The following is a 15,648-nucleotide window of genomic DNA, read 5'->3' on the forward strand; positions in this document are numbered from 1 at the left end:
CAGGCATATATATATATATATATATATATATATATATATATATATATATATATATATAATGTATTATTTGTCAGTCCCGCATTCAAAGCGAGTATTTTGCATATATTACTATTCTCTACATAATGACAATTCCATGCACTGTCACATTCTATAGTTTATAATACTATTTTCCTCTCTTTATTTCGGTACGAACACTGATTACAGTAGGATAAATAATATTTTATTTAAAGATTTTGAGTTTGAGATCATAGAAATAAAAGGAATCTTATTGGAAATGTTTGTTCTCAGAAATGAATTTTGCAATACGTGAATTTAAAATTAATCGACTTTCAATACAGATACTGAACGTTAAAAAGAAAATCTTTATAGCATGTTTCATGTTTAATATGTTGTTTCCCCTCTTTACTTCTGTACCCTCTTTTAATCTTTATATCATTTCATCTTTAATATTTAATATAGTAATGTATAGTACTTCTTTTTTGCCAAATTCTCAAAAGAAGTCTACCCTCATTACTCAACTTTGTGAAGAATCAATTGTCCTACAAAAATAATTAAATTAAGCCACTTTTTCTCTGGGAAACTTACAAAAATATACAATAATAATAAGATATTTACCATTTATAATAATAATAATTTTTTTCAGTTGATCACTTTTAATACATCTATAATATAACTTTAATTCGTATTACATAAAACAGTTTATAAAACACATACAATACAAGTTTAATACATATATATTGCATACATAATTCAATTTTAATACATATTACAGATATATCATAGTATTGTTATTTGTTGCTACAAATGATAATAAAATGAAAAGTATCACTAAAATTAGTAACTATTTATTAAAATGTATTCATTAAAGTAATTTTCCCTTTTTCTTTTGTAAAATAAATTTCTAAAAATCGTTCAATTTTTTCACGTGCTATGTTTAGATTCCTTCTTACTCTTTATCATTAGTAAATCATCTCGTATTTGACTTCACCCTCAATGAAACTTTGAAATACTTCACGTCGTCGAAATATTGAGTTTAGAGATAATCAAGCTTGAATTGATGAATTTTACGATATCAAGTATATAATAGTTTATTTTTATTTTTATTTTTTTTTTAAAAATAATTTATTTTATTTTTTATTCTTTGATTTTGCAGTCCGTGAGTCTTTAAAAAGTGGACCCAATTTTTTTTTTTAAAAAAATGACCATATGTCACAGCCTATATTTATGTCACATTGTAAGGGGATGTTTGGATAAAACAGGAAAGTGTTTTTTTTTAGAAGCAAATAAAACTTGTTTAATTTGTAGCCTTTTTTTGAATTTTTACTATTGACTTTTTTTTTATGTTAGAAAAGAAGGATAATTTATTAATTTTTATTTTATGAAATAATTTGAACAATATCTTTGTTTTCTAATTATAGGGGTTTTAGTACAGTAGGCTACAGAATGAGTTGCTAAGTTAAGAACATTTCCAACATTCCTTTTGGGTTCAAACTTTGTTCATTTTGTGTATTTGTTTGGCTTTGATTTTTGTAAAAAGCCCAAATTCTAGGAGTCCTTCTTGGACTTTGAAATTGTCAGATGGTCATTAGCCCAACAAGTTGACCATATGCCCCCCCCCCACACCCCTAAACCCCCCATCCACGATCTAGAAAGAACGTTCACTAACCACTTTTCGACTGTATAATTGAAAAATAAACAAAGTCATGAAGTTTTTACAAGATAATATTCGAAGAGTTTACATGTGTATTTTGAATATTCATGACGGTAAACTGTTTTTTATATATATACAAATCGATATGCATTTTCCCTATTGGAGTTTGATCTGTATTTTCAATACACGGGCTAATAAGTCGTTAATACTACTGAAGTAGATTTAAGAAGATTGGATTGAGTTTTCTGGAATCAACACTGACCTATTGTTTTCAGGTGGTTGTAAAGACTCTAAATCTTGAAAGTTTCTTTGCAAAATCAACACAGGATTAGGGTTTTGATATGAGCGTCTCACTGCATCCACTCGAGTTGCCGATACATTAAAAACTTAGATCATCTCATGCTATCTTTTCAATCGACTATGTCTCGATCTCAAATTCAAAACGAAGAATAATAATTCAAACACTTCTGAATTATTTCAAATTTTGTAATCTTCTAGAAAATTAATAAAAAACATTAGAAATGACTAGAACCTAAGAAATTGAAAAATGTATTTCAATCACTTTCAATGCTTTGGTTTATTACTTGTCATTTCTCTTGAAATCTTGTTTGACCAAAATGGGCCTTGTCACATCATGTGTATTAATGGTCCAAACAAGCAGACAGTATAGGATTTGACAATTCATAAAGAGGGGCATTTTAGTAAAACATCCAGACAAAATGGATTTATTTCCTTCCATACTATATGAAAAATGATCTCATTATTTTATCATTTGTCAACATATTATCGATCGATCTCGAACACGGTAATGGGTTATAAAATCGATATTTCAGATTCGAGTCTTCATTCAAAATCAAATTTTCATATTCTAAATTACAAACACCCTTTGTTTTAAAATTAGCCATCAGATACTCTGTCTAGTGGAATATTGATTTTGGTTTTTTTTTTCCGAAAAAAACATTATTTTATAGTTTTGATCATTATATAAAGGGAAAATTGTATATAATAGCAAAACTAATAACCTAAATTAAATGGAATAGCTAGGGTTTGATTTAATTGTGCTCCATAGCAAACATTAGCTAAAATTTGCCAGCGTCTCTCTCCCAAAAATCTCGCTCGCCACTCTCCATTCTCTCTCGCTTTATACACAGAAGTGTATAATTCTGCATCTGTTTTGTATAAAGCGAGAGAAAATTGTATATACACATGCAAAAATGTATATCTTCGTGTTATACACTCAATTATACAATTTACAAACATTTTACTTCAAATATTGCAGAGAAAAAGGCCAACGAATTATACAATTGCAAATTATACAATTGCAGTGAAATACAATTTTCTCTAGCTTTATACAACAGAAGTGTATATATTGTGTTTCTGTTTTTGTATAAAGCGAGAAAAACATATATCTTCTTGCTATACACTTATAATTATGCAATTTACATACATTTTAATTCGATTCAACTGTATGCAAAACAAATTATACAATTACAGCGAAATAGGCCAACGAATTATACAATTTAGGCCAGCGAATTATACAATTGTATATGTATAGCAAATTATACAGTTTTATGTTTGCTATGGAGAGCAATTATGCAAAGTTTGCTATAGCATACAAATATAAATTTTTTATTTGCTATATGTGAAAGTTGCCCTTATATAAAGTTATGCCAATATATTTTCCAAGTTAGCAATGGTTTAGTATATTTGGGCTTTCTATACTCATTGGTCTCACATGAGATGAGTTTGGGCTCTGAAATCCATCAAAGCCCAAAAAGAGAGAGCCCATTAAAAGTGGACTCCACATTAAAGTCGGCCCACTTTAATAAACCCATTAATCTTACTCTTTCATCGAATACGACTTTTCGCAAAATTCCACTAATTTACTCTTTCATCGAATACGACTTTTCACAAAATTCTATATGTAACGATAAGATATGAAAATCTTTTTACTCACGTTAAGTTGAGTATTAGCTTTTATCTTTTATTTTTTCTGCTACAATTGAGTCGATGGATTTAACACAATAATATAAAAATAAGTGATTTCGAGTTATTACCATTTGACATTGATTTCTTCTAAAAAAAAGTCGAGGTGTTTCAAAATGTTTGTTGTTCCAAACAAATTCTCTTTAAAAAGAAAATATTTTATCTCGTGATAGCTTGTTCCAGTATCCTTATGAAACTTTGGTTATTGTTTTAGCCATACATTGTAGCAATTTACATGGCATTTCATAAGTCATAAATTATTCAATCTCACGGATAAAATATTAGTCCGTCATTTGACGTTTGTGATAATTTATTAAATTTTAGATCGTATTTATATTATTTTGTGTCTAAATAAGTCTTTCGAAGTTGATACATTACTTTTAATTAAAAATAAAAAAAATACTTCCTGATCTCTTGTGTTTCAAGTAATATAACTTGAGATGCAACCAAATGCAGTCCGCAGACCAATCAAATTACGTAAGGCCCAAGCCTTGACAACTCATTTGAGATTTAAATACAATAATCTCGAAAATAAATGATTTTAAATTTTTTACGAGATAGAGATAAGATCTACTTATAATTTATCTTTCGAGATTTAATTTGCGAAATATCACTGAATAAATTATTGTTGTTGAACCTTTAATCAGTGCCGGCTCTTGCCTATAATTTTTTAGGCCACTGCCTTAAGCCCCCAAAAATTGAGGGCCTCAAATTTTTATAAATAAAAAATCATGTTTAATTTTTTCATGAAAAAAATTAATTATTCATAATAAAAAGTGTATATAATTTCTTTGTTAACATTCACATTTTTAAAAATCTTTTTAAACTCCTTATGCACTGAAATTTCTTCAAATCTTTGATAGTTAGAGTAAAAATATGAATCAATAGTCGAAAAGTGTTGAACAAAGTAAATTAAAAATATTCTTTTATTTCTTCGTAATTTTTATATTAAAGTAGGATATACCAAATTATCAACTTTTTGAATCAAATTCTATAATTCTTACTCTTATCTTTATTTAAAATTTATCAACTTAATTACTTATAGAACTATATTATCGATTCATATAATGATTATCTCAATAAAATAATATTTTCAATGTTAAATTAATAAAATCTTGCTTAAAAATAATATTTTAAAAAAGTATTTATAAAAAAGATATTAAATAATAATTTACATCTAAAAATTTTAGAAAAACAAATAAATACAGATAAAATTTATTTAAATTTTAGACCTCTAACTAAAATTTCGCTTTAGGCTTCGAATTACGTCGACGCGCCCCTACCTTTAATCCCCACGTATCTAAGGTTATTTTCGTAAATTATCCCAACATAACAAAAGGATATAATTGTAAGCCGTGACGTCCAAGGTCTTCTCCTAAAGTCGGTAAGATTTATTTATTTATTTATTTAATGTTATAAAACTTATATAAGGTCCAAAATAAACAACAAATTCCACTTAAAAAAAATAAATTCTCATAAATATATTTTTTTAATTAATTAAATCTTCTTCTCTTTCCTTAATCAACCAAACTCCAATTCTTGATCAACCAAAACTTCAAACATCAGGTAATATTTGTCTTTTAATTCAGTTATAAAATTTTAATCTTTTAATTTATTTGTGATGTTCAATTTCTTAATTTATTCATTTGATTCTTGGTAGAAAAGGGTTTCCTTATTTTTGTTTCAATTTTAAAATCTTAGATTTGTTAAAAGGATTATGAGATGTTCTTGATGGTTAATCAATTTTTATTTGATTATTTATGTTAATTGGGTATCAATCTCTTAGATTTTTTTTTGGTTAAAAGTAAGTTTTAGTTGCATAGAAATGACATTTGTATTACTCTCTTGTGTTTATTTTATGTGTCGTAGTTTGATTTGATACAAATTTTATATGTTTGTGGTTAATTTGATACGAAATTTAAGAAAACAATGAGAATTTTGAGTTTTGGCCTATCTTTAGTTGACAGAATTACCTGATACCTATTGTCGGTCATGGTGATCGGTATCTTATTGAATTAGTGGAGGTGTATGGAAGACGGTTGTCTAAAAATAATAATAATTTAGTTTTGTGAATGTAGATATGATATGTGAGTTTTTTTTTAATTTTTTTTTAAAGAGTTAATATATGTAGTGATAATTTTTTAAACAAACTAAAAAGGAAAATAAGATGCGTAAATTGAAAATAGAGAAGGTAAATGATGGTAAAGAAGTTGTTAATTAGAACAGAGGGATTAGCTGCTATGTTGAAGAAATTCTTCAGTTTCATTTTGTTTCATGTTTAATACAAACAAAAGGGTAATTGGAAATGAGAATTATATGTTATAGAAATTATCTTGATGCTAGTGACGACTTGAATTCGCACTTGGATTCGCTAACTAGGATGAATAGGCTAATTGTGAATATGATGTCCGAAATAGACCGATTTTAAATAATTCAAAATGGATATCTATGTCTATTTGCCCAAGTCTTGGTCGACAGAGTAATACAGTGTACTGCTTGGAGGTAGAAGGTATCGTGTAATATTAGTTTGTATATTAGTCGAGTTCCGTGCAATCTGGACCAGATACTAAAGTTTTCGGAACACAAATGGAAGTCTAAGTAACTTTATTGTTTCTAATGATCTGCTATGGAAAGCTATGTTTCATTCGTCGAGTTATTATTTATGCAAATCTTATTCGTTTTTTCCTTTTTTTGCGGTAGGTATGGCTGAAGTGTTGGGAATGTTTACAGTACAACAGACCATAGGAAATGTGTTATGCTGCAAATGCGGAATCTCGATGCAGCCAAATGCTGCAAATATGTGCGCTAAATGCTTGCGATCTGAAGTTGATATAACAGAAGACTTACAGAAACATGTAGTGATTATTCATTGCCCTGAATGTGATGGCTATTTGCAGCCTCCAAGGAGTTGGATCAAAGCACAGCTCGAATCGAAGGAGTTACTTACTTTTTGTATCAAGAAGTTGAAGAATTTGAATAAAGTTAAGTTGGTGAATGCCGAGTTTATTTGGACTGAGCCTCATTCGAAAAGGATCAAAATTAGGCTTAAAGTCCAAAAAGAGGTACTAAATGGAGCGGTTCTTGAACAATCGTACATTGTCGAGTATGTTGTCCAAGATCAAATGTGTGATCCGTGTTCGAAGGTGCAAGTTAATCCTGATCAATGGGTGGCTGCAGTGCAACTTAGACAGCACGTGTCTCACCGAAGAACGTTCTTCTATTTGGAGCAGCTGATTATTAAGCACGACGCTGCTAATCGTGCTATAAAGATTCAACAGTTGGATCAGGGAATTGATTTCTTCTTTGGTCATAGAAGTCATGCTTTGAAGTTTGTGGATTTTGTCAGTAGGATGGTACTTGTTAGGACCCGAAATGCCAAGCAACTCGCTTCTCATGATCATAAGAGCAATATCGTCAATTATAAGTACACATTCTCTGTAGAAATCAGCCCAGTTTGTCGTGAGGATCTGATATGTCTCCCTCCAAAGGTGGCAGGTAGTTTAGGAAATATCGGTCCTCTAGTGATCTGCACGAAAGTAAGCAACAGTATCTCTCTATTAGATCCGTTCACGTTAAGGCATTGTTTTCTAGATGCTGATCAGTACTGGAGGGCGTCGTTTAAGCCTTTACTATCTAGTAGACAGCTTGTCGAGTATGTGGTTTTAGATGTTGATGTGGTTTCTGAAGAAGTTAATATTGGAGGCTCGAAGTATGTTTTAGCTGATATCCAAGTTGCTCGTGTTTCTGATTTCGGGAAAAATGACACAATATTCTCCGTAAGAACGCATCTAGGCCATCTTCTGGATGCTGGAGACTATGCCCTCGGTTATGATTTATATCGAGCCAATAGTAATGATTTTGAGCTTGAAAAATACAAAGGTCTTGTCCTTCCAGAGGTGATATTGATTAAGAAAAGCTATGAAGAGAAACGTCAAAAGAAACGTGGGAAGCCTCGGTCTTGGAAGCTTAAGTCACTCAATATGGAAATTGATAACTCTGGAAATGGAAAAGATCAAGAACAAAAGATGAACTCGGAGTATGAGCATTTCTTGAGAGATTTAGAGGAGAATCCTGATATGAGATTCAACATATCATTGTATCGTGATAAAGAATATCAACGATCAGAAACTACTTCTGTTGCTGATGGAGAAGATGTTCCTTCTATTCCTTTGGAGGAGTTACTTGCTGATATTGATCTGAGCGATATTGATGTTGAAGAAGATGCATAAGGGAGTGAACTGAAGACTCGTGATCTTGTTGTGCAAGTTAGTAGCTTCATAAATTTTATGTCTTGTATTAGTAGAATGAATTTGTTGCACCTGAGCCTAGGGTTCGTAAACAGCCTCTCTACCTCCACGAGGTAGTGGTAAGGTCTGCGTTCTGGGTATGTTGCTTTTGATGTATTAATAGAACAAATTCTTGTTATTTCAATACAATGATGTTTTGATGTCTATTTTTATTTTACGCCATATATTCCTTCCTTTCTGAACTAGTATTTGTGTTTCTCATGGAGCTTCACTTCCTCTAAATGCTTGTTTTATTTCGAGTTTGCTTCATATGATTTAGCTGTATTATGTGATTAAATTATGGTTATTCAGATTTTATAGACCAAAAGGTAATGTTCAGTTACCACACTTTGACGGAGTACAAACAAGCTAGCAACGAAGGACACAACCTCCACGCTAAATGATATCGGGGGAGAAATGTAACAGGTAACGCTCTATCTACGTTTAGATCTTATTTTTCATAAGATCTGGCTAGTAACTTCCTTTCATACACAAGAATCTCCTTTACAATCCGATACTACTTCATCCTTTGCGTACATTCACACTCTATATTACAGTAATCTTTCTCACTCTACAATTATGAGTCTGCTATTTTTCCTGTTAGCTATTTCCGTTCTGTACACGTATCTATCTACTCAAAGAATGCACAACCAGTTTATAAGGTGGACAAGACGGTGCGCACCAAGTTTTGGTGTGGTAAAGGTAATGTTTCAAGTGTTTCGAACAAGACAGAAGGGTGCTGTTCCCTTTGAAATTTCTTCAATAGCTTGATAATTCGCCCTCTAGTTTCTTCTGTGGCCAAGTTGTTCCCTGCCCATAAAACCTATAGGAAAAAGGAAATAAAGAGACAAGAAGTTATGAAATGAAGGGAATCTTAGTGCATATATGGAAACTGCAAATCAAGATTAAGGGTATAGAAAGGGAAAATTACCTCAGCGAAAATTGCTATGATCTTTGGTATATGAAGTCCTCGAGGGCCAATAGCTCTATCCTCAAACCTGAAAGATCAAGGCACAGTGCAAGCAGTGCATAAGATATGTTGAAGTTTTGAGAATCATTGATTACTTAAATGTTATAGGCTACGGGAATACTTACGTCTCTATCATTGAGCAAAGTATTCCATGACTGATTTTAGCCTCATCCAGATTACACCTTATTGGTAAGTGGCTAAGCCAGAGCCACAGGAACTGAGACAAGAATGTTTATAATATGTTAGTTGATAAATGACAATTTTATCAAACTACAGTCAAAAGAAGTCGTAGATTTGTGACAAGTGTTTGTTCATGAAGTTTTAGGAAGCAGTAGTAAGAGAGCACCTCAGAGGTGTAGAAGTCATCTGAGAGAAACTGGTTTAACTTCCCACAGGTAAAAACAGCAGCCTCATAAGCCATGATGTTATACTGGTATTTTGCATTAGGATGCTCCAATGCAGATTTCAAACAATTGAACATTGCTGCAAACGTTAAAAAGCCAAGTTAGTGCTGCTAGTGGAGAAAATATATACTTGAGCATATTGTAATGCACAAAGCTACCTTCAGCATGAGGTTTAAGGAAATCTGCTCCGAATTCAGCACAAATACCAAATGCAATTGCTACGATCTGAAAAAATAAGGAATGTCAGCTTTGAAGGATATACCAGAGACTTAGTCGGGAAACAAATTGTAAAAGAAGGGGAAAATAGAACCTGTGGAACATCTGGATCCTTGTGATAGTAAACTTTAAACAGGAGAGGTATCCAGTCCTCATAGTACCTAATTTTTAAAATAATAATAAAAAATGACGTTCATCTAAGGCAATTGAGCTTATCATGACTAATAAGACATTAAAAATCGCATAAGGGACTTGCTTGAATGCTTCTTCGCGGCACTGCTCAGCAACATCACGGAAGAGGTGCACTACAATTCTTCTTTCTTCTGCTGTTCTATCATCACTCTGTACACAAGTGCGTAGAAAGTGAAAAGGAAATGTGTTAGGCCAAAGAATAATAAAAATTCCCTGTAGAATTAGCAGTTTAATTTAGTTTAGTCACTTTTGATGCTTCAGTAAGAGGTCTCATGAATTGAATTATACGTATAGTACATTATGAAGAGAGAGACACTCACCCACATAAGTGATACATAAGGCAATAACTTGTCTAAAAGGGGAAAGAATGATGCCTTGAGTTTTTTCACCATAGTTCCAAGGCAAATGCCAATCTGAATTCAAGAAAAAAAAGAAGAAGAAACTGACCAAGGTAAGTCTAAGATCCTGTTAAGTTATATATATATTAGAGGCTCCATTGAGATAAAACACTAACGTTTCTACAGATAGTTAAGTGTTGTTGAGCTTCCTCCTTGAGTAGTTTCTGCTCCCTTGAATCTGTGTGTTCTTTAGCTCTTTTCTCTCTTTTTATTTTGCGGTATGAGCAAGTTAAGAGAACCTTTGATATGCCTTCAACAAAATTTTCAGCTTGCTGTTTACTTAGATCTGAATCCGGTATCTGTTGAGTAAGTACTTGTTAGTGCACAGACAAATAAGCTATACAGAAGACAAAAGAGTTAATGACCTGAATGATTTCGTTGAATGCCTCCATTAGTCTTGCTTGAACTTGTACCTTTGACTCCTGAAGGGAAAGCAGAACCTCCTTAGGATCGTATCAATATTGATTAAACTTTTGCTGCAACACTAGGTTATTTACCTTCTTTAGCGCGTCAAGCAAAGATAGGATGATAGTGTTAGATAGCTTTTGAACTGGGCACTTGCCACAACCTGTTACAGGAAGCTCTTTCTTCATAGCACAAGAAGCTGAATTTAACAGTAACGGCATTGCTACAAAAGGAATAAATGCAATTCAGAAAACAATCAGATTTGGTCTATAATGCAGAAATGAAGACTCCTGCAGAAAATTTACCAGAAATGGCAGTCATTCTCACTTCGTCGCTGAATTCGAAGGTAAGATTCGGAACTAAAGCGCTAACAACCTGCATAAACGGTAAGTTCGGTAAAAATCTGCATGCTCCTTCGTAAGCCTTGTAAAAGAGATTAGCTATGACTTTGCAGTTTTCTAGACAGACCTCATTAACCCATAAATGCAGCCGTCCCTTTAACTCAGTTGCAAAGCAGCATAGCATATGACAGGCCAAGGTCTTCTCTTCCAGAAGTGCACTTCTTATCCCGATCTTTTTATTCCCAGCGGTGACTTCACTATGGACTCTGCATTTGGGCATGAAGATGAATAAAACCCTGTTTTAGCTTACAGAAGATACTTATGTCAGCTGAAGACATCCTCAATAATCAGTTGCTTATTTCACTTTTTTCCTTCAACCAAATTCAGGTTACAAGTTACAACAACAACAATATACCCGGTGTAATCCCAATTGTGGGATCTGAGGAGGGTAGTGTGTGCACAAACCTTATCCCTACCTTGAAGGTAGAGAGGCTGTTTCCAATAGACTGCATTTCAGATTAGTAATGGAAATTTCTCTGATATTTAAGTACAGTGACTAATAACCTCATAAAACATCTGTGAAATCTTAAGTGCCTGGAAAGACCAGATGTTTTCCTTTGACTACGAGATGTTGTCTCTAAACAAACAGGCAGATATGCAGAAGTCACTTAACGGATTCACTTTCTCTACTTTCATATGGTAAATTATGTAATACATGGTGAAATGAAATTCAAATATACGAAAACTCACAATCATCTATATCTTTACATAGTACTAATACCAACACCATCCATGTAAATTAATTTTCGTACAAGTTGTTATAGGAAGATCCAACCTTTCATCATCAGGATCATCTCTATCTGAACTATTGGAAACACTTAGCTGAGCAGATTTTAGCACAATGGGCATGGCAAGACTTAGATAAGGAAGGAAATCTTCCCCCAAGCATTTACATAGTCTACCATATGCCTGTCATAGAATCAAGTGTAAATTAGCCAAAAACTGAAAAGAAAATGGAAGTTGCGCAAAATTCTAAGTTGTATCAACATACCAGTAACGATAATTTCCTCGTTGGATCTTCTATCTCTGTTTGAGTTTCTTGCAGTGAAATGAGTACTGCAGTGACCTAAAATGGGACATCACATGAGGTAAATGCATTTTCAGATATGTTGATAGTTTCACATTTACATAATGCCTGCTAAGTGCTAATGGAAAGATATAAATTGTATCGACCTTTTCAACATAATCACGGCTTGCTTGATTTCCAAAAGCCATTGTAACCCTGGTAATGCATTCCATGGATTTGGCAAGTAGCGTGCGACTTGTATCTTTAGTAGCAGTTTCCAAGGTGACTTTCAGATAAGGCATTATAGAATCATATATGTAAGCAGAGTCTTGCTGCAGTATCCCAGGAGAATGAAGTTTAGAGGCTAAAGTTTCAAGAGATTTAAACAAAAGAAGTTCTTTTTGAACCGCTGAAAGCAAAGTACCTGCGATGAAGTAGCTAAAGAGGCTAAAGTTTCAAGAGCTGCTTCTTTCATCATTGTCATTCCTCTCTAGAATATACAGCAAGTCAAAACCTTATGTCATTTACTCTTATACACATAAGCTTGTGCAGGTAAGGTTTTAAGTCTTAGGACGAATGAGTATGTTGTAGATTGGTAAAGATGACATTACCTGTAGAAACCCGACTAATTTATTCACTATTTTGTGCAGGTAAGGTTTCAAGTCATCTGCACTGCAATTGTGACTGAACAACCATATCACTGAAGCTGCACGTGTCTATACACGAGAGAGAATATCAGTCGTCAACTATATGTGCTTGCAGTGGACATGTCAAGAGTTCAGATGCTCAAAAGCTAACTAATGCAAAGGTCATTAACAGTACCTGCACCCTGGGATTACGAAAATCATCCAATACTTCTAGGAAAGCTGGAAGGAGCTGCCAAAGATATTCGTCTTGATAACGCGGGCTCAGATAGGTTGATAGCTGACCAATTGTACGAATTGTGGCCCAACGTACTCGGGTGTGGCTATCAAACATTAGGTTCACAATAGACTGTCCAAATTTCACCATCTCCGCTAACAGTGCCTGGGAATATCCAAACCAGAAATTATTACAGTTGCCAGAAGTAATCCTAGAACTTAAGATGTACTACGTACGTAGACCTTACCCCTACCTTACGAGTAAGGTAGAGAGGTTGATTCCCAGTGAGTCCTACCTCTGAGCATCCTTCTGATATCAGTCCAATAGCAGTAACGGCAGCATGACGAATCCTCCAATCTTGATCATCCAAGAACTTGAACAAGCATGCAGGGCAACTAGGTAGAATTGCATCTCCCCCTAATGCAATTGCTAACCTCTCTAAACTCTCCATACCATAACTGCATATACTAAGCTCCTCTTCATTTCTATCATCATCACTAATTGCATTTTCCCAACGAGGGTCTTCTTCAATATGCACCAACATCTTAATCAACACATTAAGCAGCTTAGTAACTTCTTCTTTTGGTACTTTCTCCATAATCCCACGCCCAATCTCCCTATTCTCGACTACAGTAACAACAAACTCCATAGCAAGTTGCCTTAATTTCTCCCCTAACTTTTCACACTCAGCCAATTTCACCATAGACTCGAACAAAACACCAATATCATTTTCAAAAAACTCGGTCGCTACACCAGCTAAAACAATCAGATCCTCAAGAACACTACACACAAGGTCCTCCTCATTGGAACATGACATTATCAAAGTCATTAGAACACTCCCTAAAAGACCATAAAACTTGCAATAACTGGCGGGATTTGACGAATGCAAAATCAATTTCACAGAAGCCCTAGCTGCAATAACCCTAGATCGATGATCTCTGGTTACAGTAGGCATAAGATATGTAAACCCCTCAATCAAACCATCAACATGCGATTGAAAAATCTCAGGACATTTCGGTATCAATTCATCCCATAAAAGCAACGCACCCAAATTTCTCTTTGAAACTGAACCCAAATTCTCTAACATATAGTAAAACAAACCATTCCATTTATATTTAGGGAAAAGCAAACTCGCTAGACTCGATGTACAAGAACAACAAGCCTTTAGTGTTTCATAATCGCTTTCACGCCGAACTCTGTTATACAAGTTAACCATCGATTTATTTTGCGTAGTTGATGAAAGTTTGGGCCAAAAGGGTGGCAAAGTATCGCCTAAAAGATTGTAACAGAGAATACCCGTAAGCGATGATGGCTGGCTACGTTGAATTGTTTCGAAAAGTTTCTCAACCAAAGAAGTTGTGTAGTTCTTCTTGGTGTAATCGATGAGATCTTTTGCTGGTTTACGAAGATCATCGTCATCACTGTTGAGGTTGTTTAGTAGTCTGACGAGCGGGTACGATTCAGGTCCGAAGAGAGCTTTTGCTGATTCAGAGTTGATCGCCATTGAAGCAGAGCTTGCCGTTGAAATAGAGCTTGCCATTGAAACAGAGCTTTCCGTTGAAACAGAGATTGCCATTGAAACAGAGCTTGTAGAGAAAGAAGAAAGTTAGTTTTTCTTGTTACAAGAGAAACTGTGGATTCTGGCGGGTTTTAAATAGAATTTGAATATTTTCGTCAAAATTAGTTCATGAAATCATAATTCGACTGTGTTGAAGTTCGATTGATTATTGTCTTGTTTATTTATTAGCTCATTTCATCTCAGCTCAGTAAATCGAAAATTGGTTGATATCTAGCACGAATTGGTCAATGAGAAGTCTTGTCAAATCTTTTTTTATAATTTGATAACACCGGAAATACCAGAACTTTGCACAAATTATTAGTTTTATCCTCGAATTATTGACAGTCATAGAAATACCCTTTTACTTGACTAAATAAACTTAAATACGCCCTCGACATTCTACGATCGACGTAAAAAGTGGTCTCAAACTCTGTAGGAGCATGAGACTTCTAATGAAAAATCGAGAGAAGTGTTGAAAACGACTCTAAATTTGCCGAGAATTTAGGGGTGTATTTCACTCATGTTACAAGATTGGGAGTGCATATCTAAATTCAATTAGTTAAATAAAAAATTGATCAATTCATGTCTTCCTTAAGATGGTTAGTATAAATGATCATTGTGCGATAACTTGCATAGTAGTTGAAAAAATATACAAGCTCAAATCAATGAATGACGAACCTATTCAATCAATATTATTATCATTACAAGGTACATCATACTAAAATATTGTTATCAAATGAATTCTAAAAGTTCAATTGAACAATTTTAATTATGTAATTTTTTAATATTGAACAATTTTAATTATGTAATTTTTTAATATATTAAGTATTTAACTGGATAAAAGTTTTTTTAATATGTCACAACACACTATTATTTGTATTTTTATAAATAATAATAATAATAATAATTATTATTATTATTATTATTATTATTGTGAGAGGTTAATACATATTTAATATTATAATTATAGAATACATAAAAAGACGGTTATAAATACAAATATTTATTAGATAATACTTATTGAAAATGTAAAGTACTAATATTGGCAGATATAATGGAGGGTGAAGTACTTTTTATTTTGAGATAAATGAAATCATTATCATTTTATTTAGTAAAAATAGAGTAAATGAACGAGAAAAAGTTATATATGTATATACACATTTTGAGTCAAAACGAAAATCTATCTGTGAATTTATGAATTTTAATATAAATTTGTATACCAATATTAAATTTTAAATGGTGCACATATCCTAAAAATTTCTTTGATCTATAATTAATACTTTTCCACATAATAAATATATATATATATATATA

General features: G+C 32.8%; 2 protein-coding genes and 2 pseudogenes across 3 annotated transcripts; 2 read left to right on the forward strand and 2 right to left on the reverse strand.

The window, feature by feature from the left end:
* The first annotated feature begins 5,049 nt into the window (after positions 1-5,049).
* On the forward strand, positions 5,050-8,090 carry LOC107002836 (annotated as a pseudogene). Its single transcript, XR_001454562.2, has 2 exons — positions 5,050-5,203; positions 6,338-8,090. The product of XR_001454562.2 is annotated as a 60S ribosomal export protein NMD3 pseudogene (transcript).
* A 150-nt stretch (positions 8,091-8,240) lies between these two features.
* LOC114074890 (importin-5-like) lies at positions 8,241-9,668 on the reverse strand. The gene is made up of 6 exons (XM_027913035.1): positions 9,608-9,668; positions 9,456-9,522; positions 9,240-9,376; positions 9,019-9,110; positions 8,855-8,921; positions 8,241-8,746 (listed from the first exon to the last, which is right to left on the reverse strand). Exons 3-6 carry the CDS (start codon positions 9,372-9,374, stop codon positions 8,579-8,581), a joined length of 462 nt encoding a protein of 153 aa, XP_027768836.1. The 5' UTR covers positions 9,375-9,376; positions 9,456-9,522; positions 9,608-9,668; the 3' UTR covers positions 8,241-8,578.
* Positions 9,644-13,992, reverse strand: LOC107002838 (importin-5-like). Its single transcript, XM_027913052.1, has 14 exons — positions 13,072-13,992; positions 12,738-12,941; positions 12,527-12,631; positions 12,340-12,405; positions 12,083-12,247; positions 11,901-11,975; positions 11,685-11,818; positions 10,977-11,115; positions 10,814-10,883; positions 10,601-10,731; positions 10,469-10,525; positions 10,220-10,402; positions 10,026-10,118; positions 9,644-9,855 (listed from the first exon to the last, which is right to left on the reverse strand). The coding sequence occupies exons 1-14, from the start codon at positions 13,990-13,992 to the stop codon at positions 9,682-9,684; spliced, it is 2,517 nt and encodes an 838-aa protein (XP_027768853.1). The 3' UTR covers positions 9,644-9,681.
* Positions 13,993-14,158: 166 nt separating this feature from the next.
* LOC114074901 overlaps positions 14,159-15,648 on the forward strand; it is a 6,507-nt pseudogene continuing 5,017 nt past the window's right edge.

The sequence above is a fragment of the Solanum pennellii genome, chromosome 11 (assembly GCF_001406875.1).
Source record: "Solanum pennellii chromosome 11, SPENNV200".
Taxonomy (NCBI): Eukaryota; Viridiplantae; Streptophyta; class Magnoliopsida; order Solanales; family Solanaceae; genus Solanum; species Solanum pennellii.

Coding starts and splice junctions, on each gene's coding strand:
- LOC107002838 (XM_027913052.1), bottom strand. CDS start 13,992: ATGGTTAACTTGTATAACAGAGTTCGGCGTGAAAGCGATTATGAAACA. Junction 11,116..11,684: donor GATGATCCTGATGATGAAAG/GTTGGATCTTCC, acceptor GCCCAAATGCAG/AGTCCATAGTGAAGTCACCG. Junction 10,884..10,976: donor TGCATTTATGGGTTAATGAG/GTCTGTCTAGAA, acceptor CCGTTTATGCAG/GTTGTTAGCGCTTTAGTTCC.
- LOC114074890 (XM_027913035.1), bottom strand. CDS start 9,374: ATGTTCAATTGTTTGAAATCTGCATTGGAGCATCCTAATGCAAAATAC. Junction 9,111..9,239: donor ATGACTTCTACACCTCTGAG/GTGCTCTCTTAC, acceptor TTCTTGTCTCAG/TTCCTGTGGCTCTGGCTTAG. Junction 8,922..9,018: donor CTTTGCTCAATGATAGAGAC/GTAAGTATTCCC, acceptor TTGATCTTTCAG/GTTTGAGGATAGAGCTATTG.